Source organism: Eulemur rufifrons, chromosome 2 (genome assembly GCF_041146395.1).
Source record: "Eulemur rufifrons isolate Redbay chromosome 2, OSU_ERuf_1, whole genome shotgun sequence".
NCBI classification, from domain to species: Eukaryota; Metazoa; Chordata; class Mammalia; order Primates; family Lemuridae; genus Eulemur; species Eulemur rufifrons.
The window spans coordinates 27,827,869-27,847,160 of NC_090984.1; the positions used below are offsets into that span (position 1 = coordinate 27,827,869).

At 34.0% G+C, this 19,292-nt stretch overlaps 1 protein-coding gene across 1 annotated transcript in view; it reads right to left on the reverse strand.

Annotated features, from left to right (window-relative positions):
* Positions 1-19,292, reverse strand: part of PIAS1 (protein inhibitor of activated STAT 1) — a 137,631-nt gene that overhangs the window by 36,697 nt on the left and 81,642 nt on the right. The window contains exons 3-7 of the mRNA XM_069458389.1: positions 12,961-13,045; positions 12,650-12,697; positions 8,949-9,039; positions 8,130-8,264; positions 1,838-1,943 (exon numbers count right to left, since the gene is read on the reverse strand). Coding sequence (XP_069314490.1) covers positions 1,838-1,943; positions 8,130-8,264; positions 8,949-9,039; positions 12,650-12,697; positions 12,961-13,045 — 465 coding nt within the window. The remainder of the gene's footprint in view (positions 1-1,837; positions 1,944-8,129; positions 8,265-8,948; positions 9,040-12,649; positions 12,698-12,960; positions 13,046-19,292) is intronic.

Genomic DNA, 19,292 nt, shown 5'->3' on the forward strand with positions numbered 1-19,292 from the left:
GGCTGGTCTCAAGTGATCCTCCCGCCTCAGCCTCCCAAAGTGCTGGGATTACAGGCACATAAGCCACTGTGCCCAGCCATTTCAAGTTATTTTAAACAATATTTTAATTACATAATTAATTTCTTAGAAAAGTTTTTTTACAGACAGATAAAGGTAAATAACTTGTTATTTAGTCCATTACAATAAAGTTCTTACTGGTGGGATGCAAATTAATATTCCATTGGTTCCCTTGGCCAGTAAGATAAGACATAAATTGCCACAAAAATCTCATCCAATATGCAATTCCTCTCCACATCCAAGATTGGAGAGTTGAAATAAGCAGCTTTTGAAATAAACAGCTATAAATAGTTGAACTAAATACTACTAAGTAAAAGCTGCTTAATAGTAGCTAACAGTGTGGTTCCTTGGAGAAAATAATTCCAGGCACACGTTCCCACTCTTCCTCCAGGTGGTGCTATAGCTAAAAGTAGAGAAGAGTTAACAGCTTGAGCAAAGACAGCTTGCCTTGTTGTTGTTACTAAATATAACAGCTTTATCTGCCTTACTTCTTGGTATTCCCTTTTCCACACAGGCTCACATAATTCCATAATGCTTTCTGACTGGCTGAGATTCTAACACTGTGAGGCAAATAGAAAGATTCTCAATGGAATGACCAGGAATAACTTGAGCAAGATTGTGAAAAAAGAAAAGTTCTCTTGCACTCTCCTTCAAGGCAGATGTCTGTCCCTTCTCTTCTTTCAGGATCCCTACTATCTTCTTATCCCAGCCAAATGGTGCTTCCACTCCTGCATACCCCAAACCAGTGCTGTCATTCCAGCTCTCCATCGTCTGTCAATGCATGTACACAGAGGCATTAGCCAAAAGTGTGCTTCCTCTGGCTCAGGATTACCTGCATTTTTTAAGGGGCCATTTTAATACAGAAAAATCCTTCCACGAATTATTAAGGGCATATTGATATTCAGGGGTAGTGGGATCTTTTATCTGGCATAGAAATGGGTTAGAGAAAAGGATAAAATCTAAGCTACAAAAGGAAGTGAGAGGAAAAGTTGGACCTGCTATCTTAGTTCTTTCCACCAGAGTGTTATGAAGAATCTACCTCTCTCTCACAAAGAAGAGAATAAAGGAAAGACTTAGTTTACCTGACCTCTGGCCTTAACCCTTAAAAACTGAGGCCAGAATAGCACATTAGCAGACCTTACATCTCAAATTCAACACATCAAAATGAACCATCCAGGAATTCACATCTACGAACCCAGATATTAGAGAGGCTTTAGAAACCACATGGTACAAACACCTTGTTACAGATGGGAAATACGAGACTCAGGAGTAGGATGACTTGTCCAAGGCCACATATTGATTAATGGCAGAACCCACATCACTATTAACCCCACTAACTCTTTTTATTTTGTTAATGCAGGGGGTATAGCCATAATATAACCCTATACATGTTTCCTGGGTAAACCTCCAATCTAAAATAATTTTCTTGAAATTTATGCCAAGATTTCCTTCCCATTTCCTAGAATTTCTTAAACATTGATTTATTTTATGAAGCTGGAACAAAATACTCTTCCACGTACATGCACTGACTTTACAAAGTTAATTTTCAGATCAGAAAAATATAGATTATAAAATATAGTTTATGACAAGAATATTAAAACCATTCTTAGGTCTTATTTTTACAAGCTCACAAAACAAGGTTCTCAGTGTTTTTAATCCTCTACAACAGGCTCTAACAAAAAAAAAAAAAAACCTAAAATTTCTTGAGTTGAGAAACTACTACTCTAATCTTTGACAAAACAGTTCAGCTGCATAAATGAAATAAGTTTATCATACGTACTTAAAGCTCTAGAATGATCCGGGTTCCTTATTCCCTTTGCTCGTAACCTCTGAAGAAGAACTGTTGAGGACAACTGTTTTACAAGATATACTGCCATGGAATAGTTCTGGAAAAAAAAAAAAGATGTAGAAAACAAACAACATATGTAAGTAAATAGTACATCTATTTAATCCCACAGTGATAGGGAAAGAAAACTAACACTTCTTAAAACACCTGCTGTGTGTCAAGCACTGTCTTAGGTGTTTTCATGAACAGTAATTGATTTAATCCTGACCAAAAGGCTGCTAAGGTGAGCATAAAACCTCTTTTCATGGATGAGGAAATTAAAGCATGGAGAATTAAAAGAACGTGGCCTAATTTTGCAATTTTCAAGTGACAAACCCAGATTTTAAACCCAGGTCTGTCATGCTCCTATGTTACTTAACTACGTATACTTGAAGCTAATGAACTTAAGGCATTTACAAGAAAGAACTGTTAAGACTAAATATAAGCCAGGGCAATAAGATGTCAAAGTTATCATAAATCATATTTAGTAGGTAACAGATATATCTAAAATAGTAGCTATTTTTTTTAATTACAAGTAAGGTTGGCTTCCTAGGCTACACCTTTTAACCTCTTTCTATTGCCTTCAACTAGCTCTTGAAAAGACCCTATTTGTGCCATTATCACAACAAGCAGAGGGATTATTTAAAAAGGTTTTCAAAGAGAAGCTACTAGTTTGGCAAAAGAATAGATGAATATCCACTGCTAGCAGAGGGGCTACCCAGAGATAATAGTGAGAGAAGGGGCAAAGAAGAAAGTTAATCAATAAGCCAAGACTGAGTGAAGGGCACATGGTTAGTTAAGAGGAAGAAAAGAGGGCTGAGGTTTATGAAGGGTAGGAGAGAGATCTAAATGAGAAAGACCACTTTCCATTTGGTGCTGGGATCAAGAGTAAGATTAAGAGACTTGAAAAGAAGCAAAAGGAAAAATAACTGCTGCCATCATTATACTTTACAGCTACATACATTTTTCAAGACACAATTAACATACACTGTCTATTTCATTTAAACTTTGCAGAAGGCCTATAAAAGATAGGTAGGATAGGTATTTTTCTAAATGAAGGGTTGATGAAACTGTGGCACAAAAAGATTATATAATCTGCTCAGGATCATGCAACTGCTTGGTGACAGAGCAGGCACTAGAAACCAAAAGGAAAGAGTAGGAATATCAGGAGAAGGGATTTAATGATCGAGGCTAGCGTAGTTCTCTATAGTTCTTGCTTTCACATACCCTACTTCCTTTGAACCTCCTAATCTAGTCCAATGCACCATCCAACTTTCACACTTTTGAAAATGCATTCCCCTCTTTTGGTAGAAAATATCCTACAGTACCCTCTGGAAGGTCAAATTTTCATTTAAAGTTCAGAAACCTATCCATGTTCACATGCTACACATTTTCTGGGGAAAACAAAAATGAAGTGTCCAAAAAGCTAATTTATTTTCATTAATAAGTTTCACAATATATTAACGAAGAACAAATCACCTTAAAATTTTCCTCAATTTCAGAGCATACAACATACTAATCTAACATAGAACTGAAAAGCTTCTTTTAGAACAAAATGCCTTATTCACCATTATTAATAATTTGCTTAATGCTTCAAGTATGATAAAAACTGGAGAAATGCTAATTAACACTGTGAAATTATGTACTGACAGCTTGAATCTTCAGAACCTGGAATTACCCTAAGGCTTTATATAAATATTTAAGAAGAGATCAAGTAGAAACCACAACAAGAAGTTCAATGAAAAGGTATGTTCACTCTAGTTGAAACATGTAACCAAATAGAAAAAAAAAGCAACACAAAGAATGTCAGGTATTAACAAATGCCACTTGTACTAATAATAAAAAATTAAAATTTACATCATCTGAAAGAGGTTGTACAGCAAAAAGCTCCAAAACTTAACAGTAGCATAGTATCTCTTCTAGATGATATTATATTGTTCCTGCTAACCTTTCAAAGTACTACCTAATTCCAACTATTGATATATATATTGTATTACATTGATATTTTTGTTTTTGTGCTTTTTTGAAAGTCTTCAAAATTCTTTATCAAGTTCACAAGATACTTTCTTCATAATTGAAATATAATCTACTTATTATATGCCCTTCACACCAGTATAAATTGAGTATCCCTTATCCGAAATGCTTGGGACTGTAGGTGTTTTGTGTTTTAGATTTTTTCAGATTTTTGAATATTTGCATTATAGTTACTCATTGAGCATCCCCTAATCCAAAAACCCGAAATCTAAAATGCTCCAATGAATATTTTCTTTAAATGTCATGTTTTGGATTTTACAGCATTTTGGATTTCAGATTAGGGATACTCAACCTGTATTTAAATAATTTATCTACAAATAATGAGAATTTAAGAAATGCTAAATGCAGTGAGGTCAGATAAGTAGGGTAAGTTATATCACTTACTTCCTTTAGGCACTATCCTAGCTCTCTTATTTATTTCACTGGAAAAGACATTTTTATAACATTCCTCAATGGCAACCAATCATACAAAACTTATCTGCAAAATAGTAAGAGATTCTACACGAACTATTCACAGTATCTTCACATGTTGAATTAAAATAGTGTTTTAAAAACAATCTAGTTAAAAACAATCTAGTAAGTTATCTTTCTGGGCTTTGGAAAAGAATAATTTTCTTTCAATATTTTACTTCAAAAAAAAAAAAAAAGGTATCCAACTTATAGACCTTCAAATCTCTGTGGTTTGGAAGCTTTTCATGGAAAAGTATCTCCACTTTTCCTCTAGTGCTATATGTGAGCAACCATATTCCCCTTCTCTCCTGCAGTTTCAGACTTTTTTCATATTTCACCAAAAACACTCTCCTTCTTCCTTGGTAGGCTATCCTTTTCACACAGAAACAAAACAAAACGTTTTCAACACTTTATTCAAAATGAGGGGGAAAAGGACATACCAGAAATAAAACATTTAAAAGGATTTTATGAACCTAATGATGACATATTAATTAGTCAAAGGAAAAAAATATAACCCTGATAGGTGTCAAAAAGGATTCTGATAACACTCAACATCCATTTCTAACAAAGATATCCAGTAAAAGAGGAACATAGGAATACATCATTGATATAATTAAGTTCTGTCAAAATTAAGAGCCACTATATAATACTTAATGTTATAACAGTAGCAGTATTCTCATTAATGTAAAGAACAAGTCAAATATGTCCACTAGCGCCCGTGTTATTTAACACTGTTTGCAAAGCTCTATCCAATAGTATAAGAACAAGAAATAATGGCATGAATATTAGGATTATCATAATCTGTATGATATATCTCAAATTCAAAACTGCCCACCTGGAAATACCAAGAAATCATCTAAAAAGCTATTGGAACCAATATATGAATCTAGCTATGAAGTAAATATTCAAAAATAACTAGCTTTTAACTGAATCAACAATAAATAAATTCATTAGAAAATATAATAGAAAAAAGACCTACTTATAATAGCAATAATAATAATTACCCACACAAGAATTAACCAAAAATTTTTTTTTTCTATATATATTTTTAGCTGTCCATATAATTTCTTTCTATTTTTAGTAGAGATGGGGTCTCGCTCTTGCTCAGGCTGGTCTTGAACTCCTGAGCTCAAACGATCCGCCCACCTCGGCCTCCCAGAGTGCTAGGATTACAGGCGTGAGCCACTGCGCCCGGCCTCAAAGGGTATTTTTTTAGACTTTAACATACTTGACCTCTCAACACCTGTTCAATACTGCTTACCATCTCCTTCCTTTCTGAAACTCTTCTCTTAGTTTCTCATACCCAACACCCCCGCCCCACCTCTCTGCCACTGTTTCTCCATATCCTCTAGAAGGCTCATTCTCTTCTTCCCACCATTAAATGTTATATAGCTCTTCAAGGATAGGTCTTAGGCACTCCTCTCTTCCTACTTGATTCATTACACCTAATCAATGTCAGCCCTGCCCCTGTGGCTTCAATAACCAACAATATGCAGATGACTCACAGGTTTTTTTTTCTCTAACCCAAACTTAACCTCTGAGCCTATCTGCTGAATTGCCTATTCAGGATGTCTCAAAGGCATCTCAAACTCAAAAGTTTCAAAACTGATCTCATGATTTTTTCCCTCTAGTCCTCCAACACCCCTTCCTCAAAGTAAAACAAAACAACACACCTAAACTCAGTCCTTTTTCAGTGTTTCCTCTAACTGAGCAGTAATATCATTCACCTAGGTACCCAAGTCAGAAACCAAGGAGTCATCTGTGCCATCTCCCCTTCTCTTAGCCCCTACTTCCAATCCATTACTTGGTCCTGCAGATCCCCTGCTCATCTCCATTATCTCCACGCCCACTGCCTCTGCTCTAGGCTAAGAAGCTCTCTCACCAATACTTCTGCAATAGCCAGCTCCAAAGAGGTGGCCTCTCTGCATGATTCTGGCCTCCATTTAAACATTTTACCACTCTGAAGAGTGACATTCTCTCAACAGAAATACAGCCCTGTAAACGTTCTGCTTAAAAAAAGAAAATCCTTAACTTTAACATTACCTACAAGACCCTGCGTGATCTGGCCCTATCTTACCTCTCCAGCCCCATCTCATATATTACTCTTCCCCATTCTCTGTACTCCACTCACAGTGCTCCCTTTCAGCCACTTGAAAAAATCTAGGCTCACCCCTGCCCTTGAACCTTTCACCTAACTTGATTCCTACCCTTCTCTCAGCTCTTGGCTCAGTCACTACTTCCTCAGGGAAGCCCTCCCTGACTTTTTCTCTCTTTCTCTCTCTCTCGTTTAAAGTGCCCTTTCATACACTCTGATATCACCACATACCTCTCCGTTATAGTACTTATAATAAATAAATGCACATAGTTTTTTGTGTGTGTGACCAGCTGGCCCCTAAGTCTCATGTCCCACGAGAGTTTTTTCTCCCTATGGTACTGCCAATTTTGAGTGTAGTGCATGGCACACAGTAAGCATTCAATAAATTTCAAATAAATTAGTGAATAAATATGAACTCAGATTATTTCAAAGCTATAATAATTTAAAAATTGTAATTTTTTAAAAAATTGTCCCAGAGAAAGAATGCTAGATTAATAAACAATATAGAAGTAGTTCAGAAACACACCCAGGATACGTAAAAATTAAATATATAACAGTGGGTGCTTCAGAATCAACATTTATTTAGTTAATGGTGCTAGAACTGGCTATTTAAAAAATGAAAGCAATTTTTATCTTATACCACACATAAATGTAATATGGATTAAATAAATATTTAAAGGTAAAATATGAAGTCTAGAAGAAAATATAAACAAATATTTACATAAGTTTGGGAAGGGCAGATAGACAAAGCATGATGGGGAGGGAGAAAAGACTATTAAGCAAAAAAAAGGTTAAAATTTGGCTCCATAATAATTTAAATCTTCTACATGTTAAATAATCACATAAATAAAAACAAAAGGCAAACAAACTAAAAACAAATATTTGCAGCATGTGACAGAGGGTTAAGTCACTCTATGAAAAATTCATAAATCAATAAGAAAAACAGAAACAGAGAAATAGACATGGGGATAAAATTTTAAAATGTAAATAATCACAAACATAAAACATTCAACCTCAGTAATAAGAAAAGGGGGACTAATTAAAGCAAAGTGGTGCCATTATTTAGCTAATAAAATTGGTAAAGATTTTAAGGAAGATAATAGTAAGTGTTGACAGGCATGTGAATAAATACTGAAAGAGAACAAATTCATACATCTTTTGGGAAGGCAATCTGTCAACATACACAAAATTTCTTAAAATTCTGCATGTTCTTTGACTCAGTAATTCCGCTTTGGAGAATTTACTATAAAGCAATTATCATGTACATATGCAAAGCTATAGATCCTGGGACGGTCTTCAACATGTTCTTTGAAATAGCAATGAATGAATCAATCAATAAATTAAGTAATCAACAGTAGGAAACAGGCTAAATTATAGCATATTCATATTGGAATATAATGTAACCATTTAAAATAATGCAGAAGAACATGCAATGACACAGAAAGATGTTTATGATAAATTGCTGAGTAAAAGAATCAGGTTATAAAACACTGGATATTGCATGATCCCATTTGAAAAATGGGAACATGTTGAAAATTCATTGTAAAACAAAAACAAATCCTTTTGTAACTCACTTTACAATATCATTTACGTATAAGCTCAGGTAGCCATGGTGATAAACCCTTCCTTATAATACAAAAAAAATCGCAGAAACAAAAATGTACTTACTCTTCCAATTTCTGCAGTCCAAGAAACAACAATGGTGTTTGGTACTGTTGTGGACAATCGGACAAGTGAGGTGATATTAATTGGTCGGCTGGGTCGCTTTGGTTCCACACCATTTTTAGTAGGTGGAAGGTAACCCTAAGAATGAAATATAATTTATTTCTACTTATTATTTTCACAATCATTTCAATTTCCATCCCTTTAAAGAAAAAGCCCTACAAATGACATCCAAGAAAAATTGAATGTCTTCATTAAAGAGTAGAGAAGTAAACATTTACGTTACAGTTTCGTTATACTAAACCCAAGAAAAATATTAGTGAAAGGAATCCAAAATCTCTTAAATTTAAGAATCAGGAAGACAACCTATAGTTGTCTTCATGATATTGCCAATTATTTGTTTAAGCATGTTTTGAGAAGCACTAGCTTCCTTGGATATTAACAAGTGTTAAAAAGATTCTGTAGTTAAATAAATTTAAAAATCAAAATTAAGAATGTCTCAGGGCTTTTAATATGCTAGTATGTATTATTAAATATAAACCTCTAAGAGGAAGATTTAGTATCTGTATATAGTATTTTCCAAATTTATAAATAGCTTAGACAGATATATAAGGAGTATTTTCAAGTGGACTAAAAGCCCTCCCACAGCTAATGTCACACCTGCCAACTGTACATAGTTGATACCAGTGTTTAACCCAGTCCCATGAATATATATCCAAAATAAAAATGTTTTCTTAAAGAAAAGCTATGATTAACAACAGCTGTGATGATTTATTGGATAGTTATGCTGCCAATGCATTTAAAAACATAGCTTTTAGGACTTACTGGAAGGCTGCAAGGTTTTGTATTCACTTTCACACAAAGATTGGGTGGAAAGTGATCTTCTTGTGGACAACTGGTTTCTGATAAACAAAACCTAAATAACAAAGGACAAGTTTAAGTTATCAAAGGATGACCACATCAGTATTTTGTTCAATAGCTAATTTAAAAGATAGTCAACTTAAAAACAAAAAAGGGAAAACTATAAAAACTAGACATTTCATTTGATGATTAAATATATATTAAAGCATATATATTAAGCTTAAAATATTTCTATCGATGTTAAGTTTCAGCAATCATGACTACCAACATATAGTTGACTACATGATATTGCCAATTATTTGTTTAAGCATTTTCTGAGAAGCACTAGCTTCCCTGGATAGTAACAAGTGTTAAAAGGAAGAAAAAGGCTCTGTAGTTAAATAAATTTAAGAAATTCTGAATCCAAGCAATTAAATTACAGAGCTTCTCAAGGCTTTTAATATGTTAATATGTATTATAAATGTCTAAGAGGAAGACATAGTACCTATACAAAGTATTTCCCAAATTTATTTGTCTAAGAAACATTTTTTATGGTTCTCAGCAGAAAATATTGAAAATGCTTTGAGGCCATCCCTAGGACAAGTTCATCCCTAGGAAAAAGTTCATCCCTAGGAAAATGCTTTTGAGGTCATCCCTAGAACAACAAGGGCCTCCAGTAAGCCAACACATTATTTGTGTTATATCCACATGAATTTAGAATATTATTTTAGAAACTCCAGAAACATTTATTTCTAAATTAAATGCATAATCTTTTGGAAAAACCAAGGATAGCTAAGAAATTTATAAATTTTCACTCTATTCACTCTTACATAAAATAAATTATTAATCTGCTATTTAAGACATCTATTCTTTATTAGTTCCTATTCCCAAGGTTCATTCCACCTTTACAGAATGTTCACAACACCCTTGAGTTACATGGTAAGAAGAACTCTGTCTCTGAATTCTGTGAAATATTCATCATGTGCAAACATTTTCTCTCAACACCTGTGGTGCAGCATCTGAACCTGCCGGCCACAGAATGTGAATATGGGGATGGTCCACAAAATGGGACAATTTTATATGTAAAATTTTATGAGTACACATATTAATATATGTTCATTTTTACAGGAAGACAATCCATACCTTCCACTAAATTCTCAAAGGGATGAGTGATCCATAAAAAAGTTAAAAATTACTGATCTACAAAGATTTTATTGAAATATACTTAGCAAACAGATATCAAAGTTCACATGACCATCTCTAACCTTAGCAGGACCTTCCATTTACAGGCTAATTCTTTATAATACAGTAAGACGATGTCACAGTTTTTAATCAATTATTCCAATGCAATAATAAATTTAAAACATGGACCCTTTTCCTGTAGCTGCTTAGAGCTACAGGAAAAGAATAGTTCATATGCCAAGTCGACTTCTATTCAACTAAATAAAAAGTGAAAACCTAAACTACCCTAATGAATAGAAGGGAAAAAAGGAAAAAAGGGAACAATAGCAAAAAAGTTTCTGTGACGTAGTTCATGGGGGTGGGGGGGGAGGAGTAAATAGGAGAGGGGTAACAGATAACATAAATGAAAATAGACTAGGTGTCTAATAGAGAAAGCACTGATCCTAATTCTGACCAAATTATTTTCATGCTTTAGATAAACATTTATAATTAAGATAGCAGATAGGCATAATCTCTTAACTTAAATAATACATTAGGGTTGCAGACTTAGTAATGGGGGCAGTTAGGGAGATGAAGAACCATTTTATTAAAACACAAAGAACCAACTAATAATTATCAAATGTAACAAATTTTTTTCCTCAAGTTCTGGGGATAGAGTTGAATTTAAAATGGCTAAACCATTTTTAGGCGGGGTGCAGTGGCTCACGCCTGTAATCCTAGCTACTCAGGAGGCTGAGGCAGGAGGACAGCTTGAGCCCAGGAGTGGGAGGTTGCAGTGAGCTATGATGATGCCACTGCACTCTACCTGGGGTGATAGAGCAAGGCTCTGTCTCGAAAAAATAAAATAAAATAAAATAAAAAATGGCTAAACAATTTTTAACATCAAAATTCCCTTGGAATCTCTGAATTAGATAACTGATATATCTTAAAAAGATATGTGAACCATAACTGTTGCTGCTTTCAAGAATGTATATATATTAATATAAAATACTAAAAGTAACTAGATCTTTCATTCTAGAGCTATGGTTTTTAAACTTTATTTTGGTCTTGGGACCCTTTCTTCAAGCAAAAACTAACCCAGAAGTCAAACATGCAAAACATATAAAAAAGATAAAGGCAGCAGTACTTTGGTGCAGGAACATGTACATGTATGTGTTGGGGTCGGGGGAAGAGGATAAGGAGAATGGTAGCAAGAGTGTGGACCCCTAAGAATGGCTCCATGCAACACTTTGAAATGACTATTTTAAAGGACAATGTCAACAATCAGTATGATTAAAATGTAAAGCAAACTGTTGAGGAAGGAAGTAAAGAAGACTACAGCAATATGTAATTATGAAGATATCATACTTTCATCCCTTAATTTATTCAGTCATTTTATCACAGTCTGCCCCTGACAGATAAAGTACACCTTTTACACAGAATCACCTTTGTCAATACCTTCCAAAACCAAGACTTCGATCATTATTAGTCTACTGGGATAAAGTTCTGTCATGTTGTTTTACAGTATAAATGCCAACAAATATAGTCATATCCTGTTTACAGTCTTCAGCTCAACCTCTCCTCTGTTTTTTCACTGTTTTCACCTTACTATTTAAAAGCCTAGATGAGATTTTTTACATTGCTCCATGAAGCATTGAGCAGGTGTTTTAGAATAATCTCTTTTCTGACCTCCTAGTAGATTTTTAATTTGTACATACAACTTAGTATATGATTATTGATACCAGGCTATCTGTTTGATTTAACCTTCTCACAATATAAGGAAAATAGCTACTAAAGAAAACAACTGTCTTATATTTTCTTTTCTATCCCTATTGCAACACGAACAGTGTGGGACACAGGTTCATACATGGATAGTCATTGAATAGTAAGAGCATAAGATTGATTTATATAAGCAAGAGACATACTAATACAAAAGATTTCTTACATATTCTAAGAAGAAATGGGGGGGGAGGCTAAGGAAAGAAACTTAATAAGGGGAAGTTGTGAATCTATATTGGAAAATTTTCCATTGTCTTTGAAAACTTTCAAGAGATGTCTCAAACAGATTCTAAATTAGAGCATATTTAAATCAATTGTTTAAAATACAGGACAAAGCAAATTAGAATATTTTGGTGTTTGTTAGTCCATGAGATACTGTAGACTTAAGTATTAGTTCCTTATCTACAGTAGTTTGCCACTTACGGAGATAAGGTCCTTGCTTCCATAAAACCTGATATTTCTAAAGAGCTGACCCCTATGATATTTAAAGATATCACTAGCTGGAGCTTCTCAACCAAGGGCAACCAAAGTAGAGAAATATGGTTAGATATATGGCACATGATTTGCTATACTAAAATCTAAATTGGATAAAAATTAGGATATCTCATAACAGAATGTTTTCCCTTACCCAAATAACTAAACCCAATAATTTCAATACACTTATTGAAAATAAGGTAGATTTTTAATTAATCTTTAAGGAATATTATCTTTTAAACTTTGAATATAAACAGTAGTCAAAACTGTACCTTAACTGGACCTGCACCGTGAAGTCACATTTGGTCCCAGAAATATCCCTAGGACAGACAGAAGTAGAGTTATAATTATTTTTAAAATATGTATATGAAAGTTGATTCAAAGACACTGGTATTCCAGAAAAGTTTTTCAAATGATCAGATATAACTGTTCTTAGAGTAACTAACACACCATAATATTTTCAATATTAATATTTTCATGGCAATAACATGAACTCACCAATACACTGCTTTTTAAAATCACTTATTATAGACAGTACTGGATTCAAAGACCAAACTGCAAGTTACACTTGAAAACAACTTACATGGAACTACTGATTTGCTGCACTTGTTGTGGTGTCAAGGCAAATGCAAAACAGGTTTCTCGAAAGCGCTGACTGTTGTCTGATGCTAAAAAAGACAAGAATGATACTTTTAATTACTTTTAAATTTACCAATAAAGACAACAGCAAAAAAACATATTCACGTCTTTAATTAACTGGGATATATTCTGGAGTTTAGATAACAAGGTAATGAAAGCACTGAAAAATAAGAAATATGCTAATTGTAACATTAAAAACAGAAATAGGTAAAAAAAAAAACAGCTAATTCCAGAAATAACGTATCAGGATTCAAATTCAGAGAATATGTAATCAAAGAAAGACTAATAAAAAATTATCTAATCATATAAATGTTTACATCTAAAAAGGACACTTGTATTATTGATACTAATTTTACTTAAAATAGAATAATATAAACCCATTTAAAGATACATGGTTTCTGAAAGAAGTAACAAACATACCTGCCTTGAAATCTGCGCAGGAGAAGATGGCAGCTGATTTTTAAGGCAAACTAAACATTTTTTCATCTCCTGTTTAACTCTACCATGCAAGTTTTATACAATAAATATATATAGTTTCTCCTATTCTTAGATGACTTAAGTTCAAAATTTGCTTATTGTCCCTATCTCAAAGAAGGAAACAGTTTAAGAAGAAGGGAAGGAAGAGAATAAAATAAAGAGAGGGAGGGGAAGAGAGGTAAGGAGAGAGAAGAGAGTAAGCAAGCTGATAAGCAAGTACAGTCAGACTAAAGCAGGGATTCCTAAAGCATGAAGTTGTGAGCATTGGATTTTAGTTCTACTGGATTTTAGTACATGTTTTATATACATATATATATATATATAAAATCAGTGATCAATATCCCACTTGCTCACTAATGAGTCCTCAGGGCTTAGCACAAAGAAGCACTGAATGACTGTTGAATGAATAAAGGAATACAAAAATTTAAGAAACATCAGATTAAACTGTTTAAACTGTACTCTTCCAGGGTAATTTTCTAGAACAAAAGAATCACTAAGAGTTATTACCAATAAACTTCTGGTATGTGGGCCACTTAAGACCTGTACTGAAAAAGTAGCTGAAGTTGGCTGTTTCAATCTCTTGCTTAAACCGAGTTTGATCTTACCTGCAATCAACACTTCCTTTACAATTTCCACCCAAATTGTAGTATGCCGTGTCAAAAAATCTGTACAAATGTATCACTATGAAAAAAAGTGGCAAAGAGCACTGCTGATCTAGAATTTCATCTCAAGAGTATCTTTTAAAGGTTAAATTTGGTTTCTGCTTTATGTGATTTGGGAGGGCTTTTTCTTAAAGAATCTACCACCAAGAAACAGTGAGTATCAGAAAAAGTCATCTTAATTGGGAAGCATCAACCTGGCAGTGGCCAATCTAAGAGCCAGAATGTACAAAAGCAGCAAACATTTCCCTGTCAATGTAAGCAACCAACTTGTTTGCTTCTTAAAGGATCTATATCTCTATAAAGATATTAGTCCAGTAGATTTGGCCTAATTTAAACCTTTGGCTCCATTCTAAAACAGTGCTAAAATAATTTACCAAGTACAAACATTCATATTACTCTCTAGACAAAATTTCAGATTCATTTTAGAATATATGACTACAGTAAGCTTTGGACACATATAGACTTAGGAAGATTTGACTAAAACAATGAGGCTGTTTCCTGTGCTGCAAATGGAAATCTAACTTAATGATAATCCCTATTTATATCCCCTTTTATGTATACATTATAATGCTCATGGGGTTGCCACCATTTATCTGGAAAGCACCTTTCACACTCTGTGGTTTTCAGACTTAATTGCTGCTACAAATGCCAGGGAAGTCTTTATAGTTTGGTTTTAGATAGACTATCTAAAAACCTTTCTGAAAGTTAATTAAGCCATCATTAGCGCCTTCAGAAAAATTTAAGACGAATATTAAATAGAATCATAGAATCTTCATACTGAAAGGACTCTTACACAATCATCCAAAACAATGATCTCCAATGTTGGGGGTATGATGCATCTCTATTGGGTACAAAAGGCAATCCACAGGGATACAGAAAAAAAAAAAATCTATCTGTAAAAAAAAGTTTTATAAAGTTGAGATTTTATCTTAACCCTAAAATTTAATTTACAAAAAAATCTAAAATTTTATGTAAAACCATAACCTTTTAAATTCTGATTTTTCCCGTATGTTTTATAACACACACAGTACAATAGTTTACATATATATAACAGATATATATATATATATTTATATGCAGTGTGTGCACAAGCATTTTGCTGAGAGGTACATGCGTTCAAATAAATTTGCAGACCATTGATTTAGAATCCAACCTTCCTTTCAACCTTTCCATTCATTCTCTGTTTGAACTCTTTTAGAGATGGGAGAGGAGTGGCCATTACTTTGTTAGGCAGAAGATAGCTGGTGATGAACAGTTTAATTATAAGAAAGCTTGCGGCCCAATAGAGTGTAGCAAAATGTAGTAAAAAAAGATGAGATTATACAGACCTGGATTCCAAACTAAACTGGTTTTGCCACTTATGTGCCTTGTGGCTTTGGGTACTTATCCACTGTTTCTTCCAATATTTAAATACACACACAAACACACCCTCATAGAGTTTTTTTTAAGAATATAAATGAAGTAACACATTTAAAACAACAAACAATTTCCTTTTCTGTTCCCTTTTCTTCTTATGATACTACACTGAAACAAAATATATAATGCTGTAACTTCCACCCATTGATACCATATAGCACTGAACTAATATCCCTCTCCAGTGACAGCCATTCTTCGAATATCTGAAGAGAGCATTAATGTGCCCCTCCCTTTCCATTGACTCTTCCCACCGTATTTCAAGCAAGATTTCAGAATTACTCACTATCCTGATCTTCCTCCTCTGGATACACCCCAGGTTGTTACACTTTTATTAAAGTAATAGCCAGGGTGGCACAGTGGCTTACACCTGGAATCCTAGCACTTTGAGAGGCCTAGACAGCAGAATCACTTAGAGCCAGGTAACAAAGCCACACACTGTCTCCACAAAAAAAATAAATAATAATAAAAGTTTAAAAATAGATGGGTGTGGTGGCCCACACCTGTAGTCCTTGCTACTTGGGAGGCTGAGGCAGAAGGATCCCTTCAGCCCAGGAGTTTGAGGATGCAATAAGCTATGATTGCACTACTGCACTTTAGGCTGGGTGACAGTGTAAGACCCTGTCTCTTTAAAAAAAAAAAAAAAAAAAAATGGCGGGCGGTGGTCGGGGACAGCGAGAACTGGACACACTCTGTCAAAGCATGTTCAAAATGTGTTACCATTCTGTACTGACCTATCCAGTGTGCTATATAGGTATTGCTAATGCATATAACAATCATGAATAAAAGGTATCAGCCCCTTTTTCAGATGAAGAAGTTGAGGTTCAGAGTAGGTACTACATTGTCAACTCTACATACTTGAAAGTAGAAGAAATTGGAACTCAGATTTGCACGTCTCCTGTCTCCAAAGCCCATGTTCTTCTCGTAACATAGGCTTATTAGCTCCCCTCCTCTAGGTGCTGTACTTATATCCAATGCAGCCTTGTATTACATTGGATCACAGAAAATAGGAAAAGAATTACCTACTATCTCCTTATCATAACTGCTTATCATTTTTATGTATTTCCTTCCAGTCATTCTTATATCAAATTGTATCTACAATATGAAAGCTCACTTTTAAAAAATGACCCCCCCTTTGCACGAGAGTATTAATTTTTTTAATTTAAAACTTACCCTTATTACATTTTTGAACTGCAATCTCTATTACCATATTTTAATTATTGTGTTATATTCTATCAAGGGGCATATGAAAATGTTAATTACTCCCCTGATTAGTCATTTAGGTTGTTTCTAATTTTTCACTGTTTGAAACAACTCTGTGAACATCTTAGGGTTTACAGATTTGTTTATTGGAAGGGGGGTGGTTATTATTTTCTTTGGATCAATTCCCAGATGTGAGATTTCAGGTCAAAAAGTATGGAGATTTTTATGAAGCTTGACACATCATAAGAGTACTTTTCAAATGGTTACTTTATATATAAGACCATTAGCATCTAGTAATTACACCCTACTCTGGCCTGCATGAGAGTTGTAGCTAATGTAATGGGGTGGATCCTGGTAACTCCTTAGTAGTTTAATTTGCATTTAAAATATTTCCATGTTTGTTTATTTGTTGAATTTCCTATTTAGTTAATTGTCCAATCTTGTCCTATGCCCATTCATATATTTGCATAAGGGTTTCATACATAAGAACGTTAAAACATTGGAAATTTGCTACAAATATTTCCCCCAGTCTGCTGCTTTTTTTTACTTTTTAATTTGGGCTGCATTTTTGGATGATATAAAAGTTAAATTTTTATGTAGTCTACTCTGTCAACTATCTCCTTTGTAAATTCTTCTACTAATTCTAAACTCAGATAGTTATTTCCATTCTTAATGTCAATCAACACACAATTAAATTTTTTGGCTTGTTTCTATGTAATTATTTAATCCATCTGGAACTTATTTTAGTGTATGATATTTTAAAAATCTAAATTTCTGTTACCCCAAATTACCTATATTTGTTAAATAAATCTTCTCTATGGATATGTGTGCTTCTTTTATCATATATTAAATCCTTATATACAACATATTTCATTTCTAGATTATTTCCCCAATGGTCATTTTTATCCTGGTGCTAGTACTTTTTTAGTTATTAGAGCTTCATTATGTTTTAACATCTTATAATTAGGTTTTTCTCCATCCATTCTTTTTTCAGAACTTTAACATGGACTTAAATACTTATTTATCTAGCAAATTTTTCCAAATCCTTTTGTTATGATGTTTTTAAGCCCAGTGGTATTTTGAGTACAATTACAGTAAACCTATGAATTATTTTGAGAGCTGAAATCTTTACATTTTTAATCTTCATGTCCTGGAGTACTATACTGGTATCCATTTACTCAGATCCTCAAGGTTTTATTTCCATCATATAGATTAGTTACATAGTTATCTTTTTTCTTTTCTTTTCTTTTTTTTTTTTTTTTTGAGACAGAGTCTTGCTCTATCGCCCTGGGTAGAGTGCAGTGGTGTCATTGTTGCTCGCCACAACCTCAAATTCCTGGGCTCAAGTGATCCTCCTGCCTCAGACTCCCCAGTAACTGGGACTACAGGTGTACACCACCACACCTGGTTAACTTTTTTCTATTTCTGGTAGAGACAGGGTATCTCTCTTGCTCAGGCTGGTCTTGAACTCCTGACTTCAAGTGACCCTCCAGCTTCCTCCCGCCTTGGTCTCTCAGAGTGCTAGGATCACAGGGGGATTAGCCACCTCTCCCAGCCCACAGTTACCATTAATGTCATTTTTATGCAAAATATCTACCAACAGAACAATGACATAATAAATGGTCATATGATGGAATACTCTGCAACCAAAAAAAGAATAAAGATGATTTCTACCTATTGGTATGGGAGTAATGTCTTCAAGATACATCATTAAAGTTGACAAAGTCAAGATAAAGAAAAATATGGTATGCTACTTCTTGTGTAAGAGACGAAGAATACATAAAGCGAGTGGCTTCTTTGAAAAAATGAAAACCAGAAGGATAAACTGAAATTAATTAAAAATGATTATCTACGGTAGGCAGGGAATGGGATAAGGAATAGGGAGAAAAGTGAGACTTTTCAGTATACCTTTCAGAATAGTTTTCTGTTAATTTTCACTTTTAAATCAGATTCAAAAGATAAAATTAAGCAAAAATGAATATTTCTAACTTTTTAAATATTTATGATATTTTGAATGGGGTCTCATTTTGGTTGTTATTCAAAAGTGGTTATTACGGAATACTGACTTTTGTTCTACTAAGCTCTATTTTCTCACTCAAATTGAACTTAAAATAACACTGAAATTTTATAGCCAATTCCTTAGGATTTATAGATAAGTCTTCCTTTAACTGTGAGTAAGGAAAATTTTCTCTTTCTTCTAACATTTATACCTCTAGTTCTAATTCATGTCTTATTATATAGGCTAGAACATCCAAACAAATGTTTGCAAATCTTCCAGGATTACTTGTTTTGCCCTAAAATTTGATGTACCTTTAATATTACAGTTCTTCACAATCACCTGCAAAGCCACTTCAAAATATACATGCCTAGGAGTTTATCCCCCTGTGGGAATGATTCTATGCATACCCATTACTAAGAACCTGGCCGGGCACAGTGGCTCATGCTTATAATCCTAGCACTTTGGGAGACCAAGGCAGGAGGATCGCTTGAGCCCAGGAGTTTGAGGCTGCAGTGAGCTATG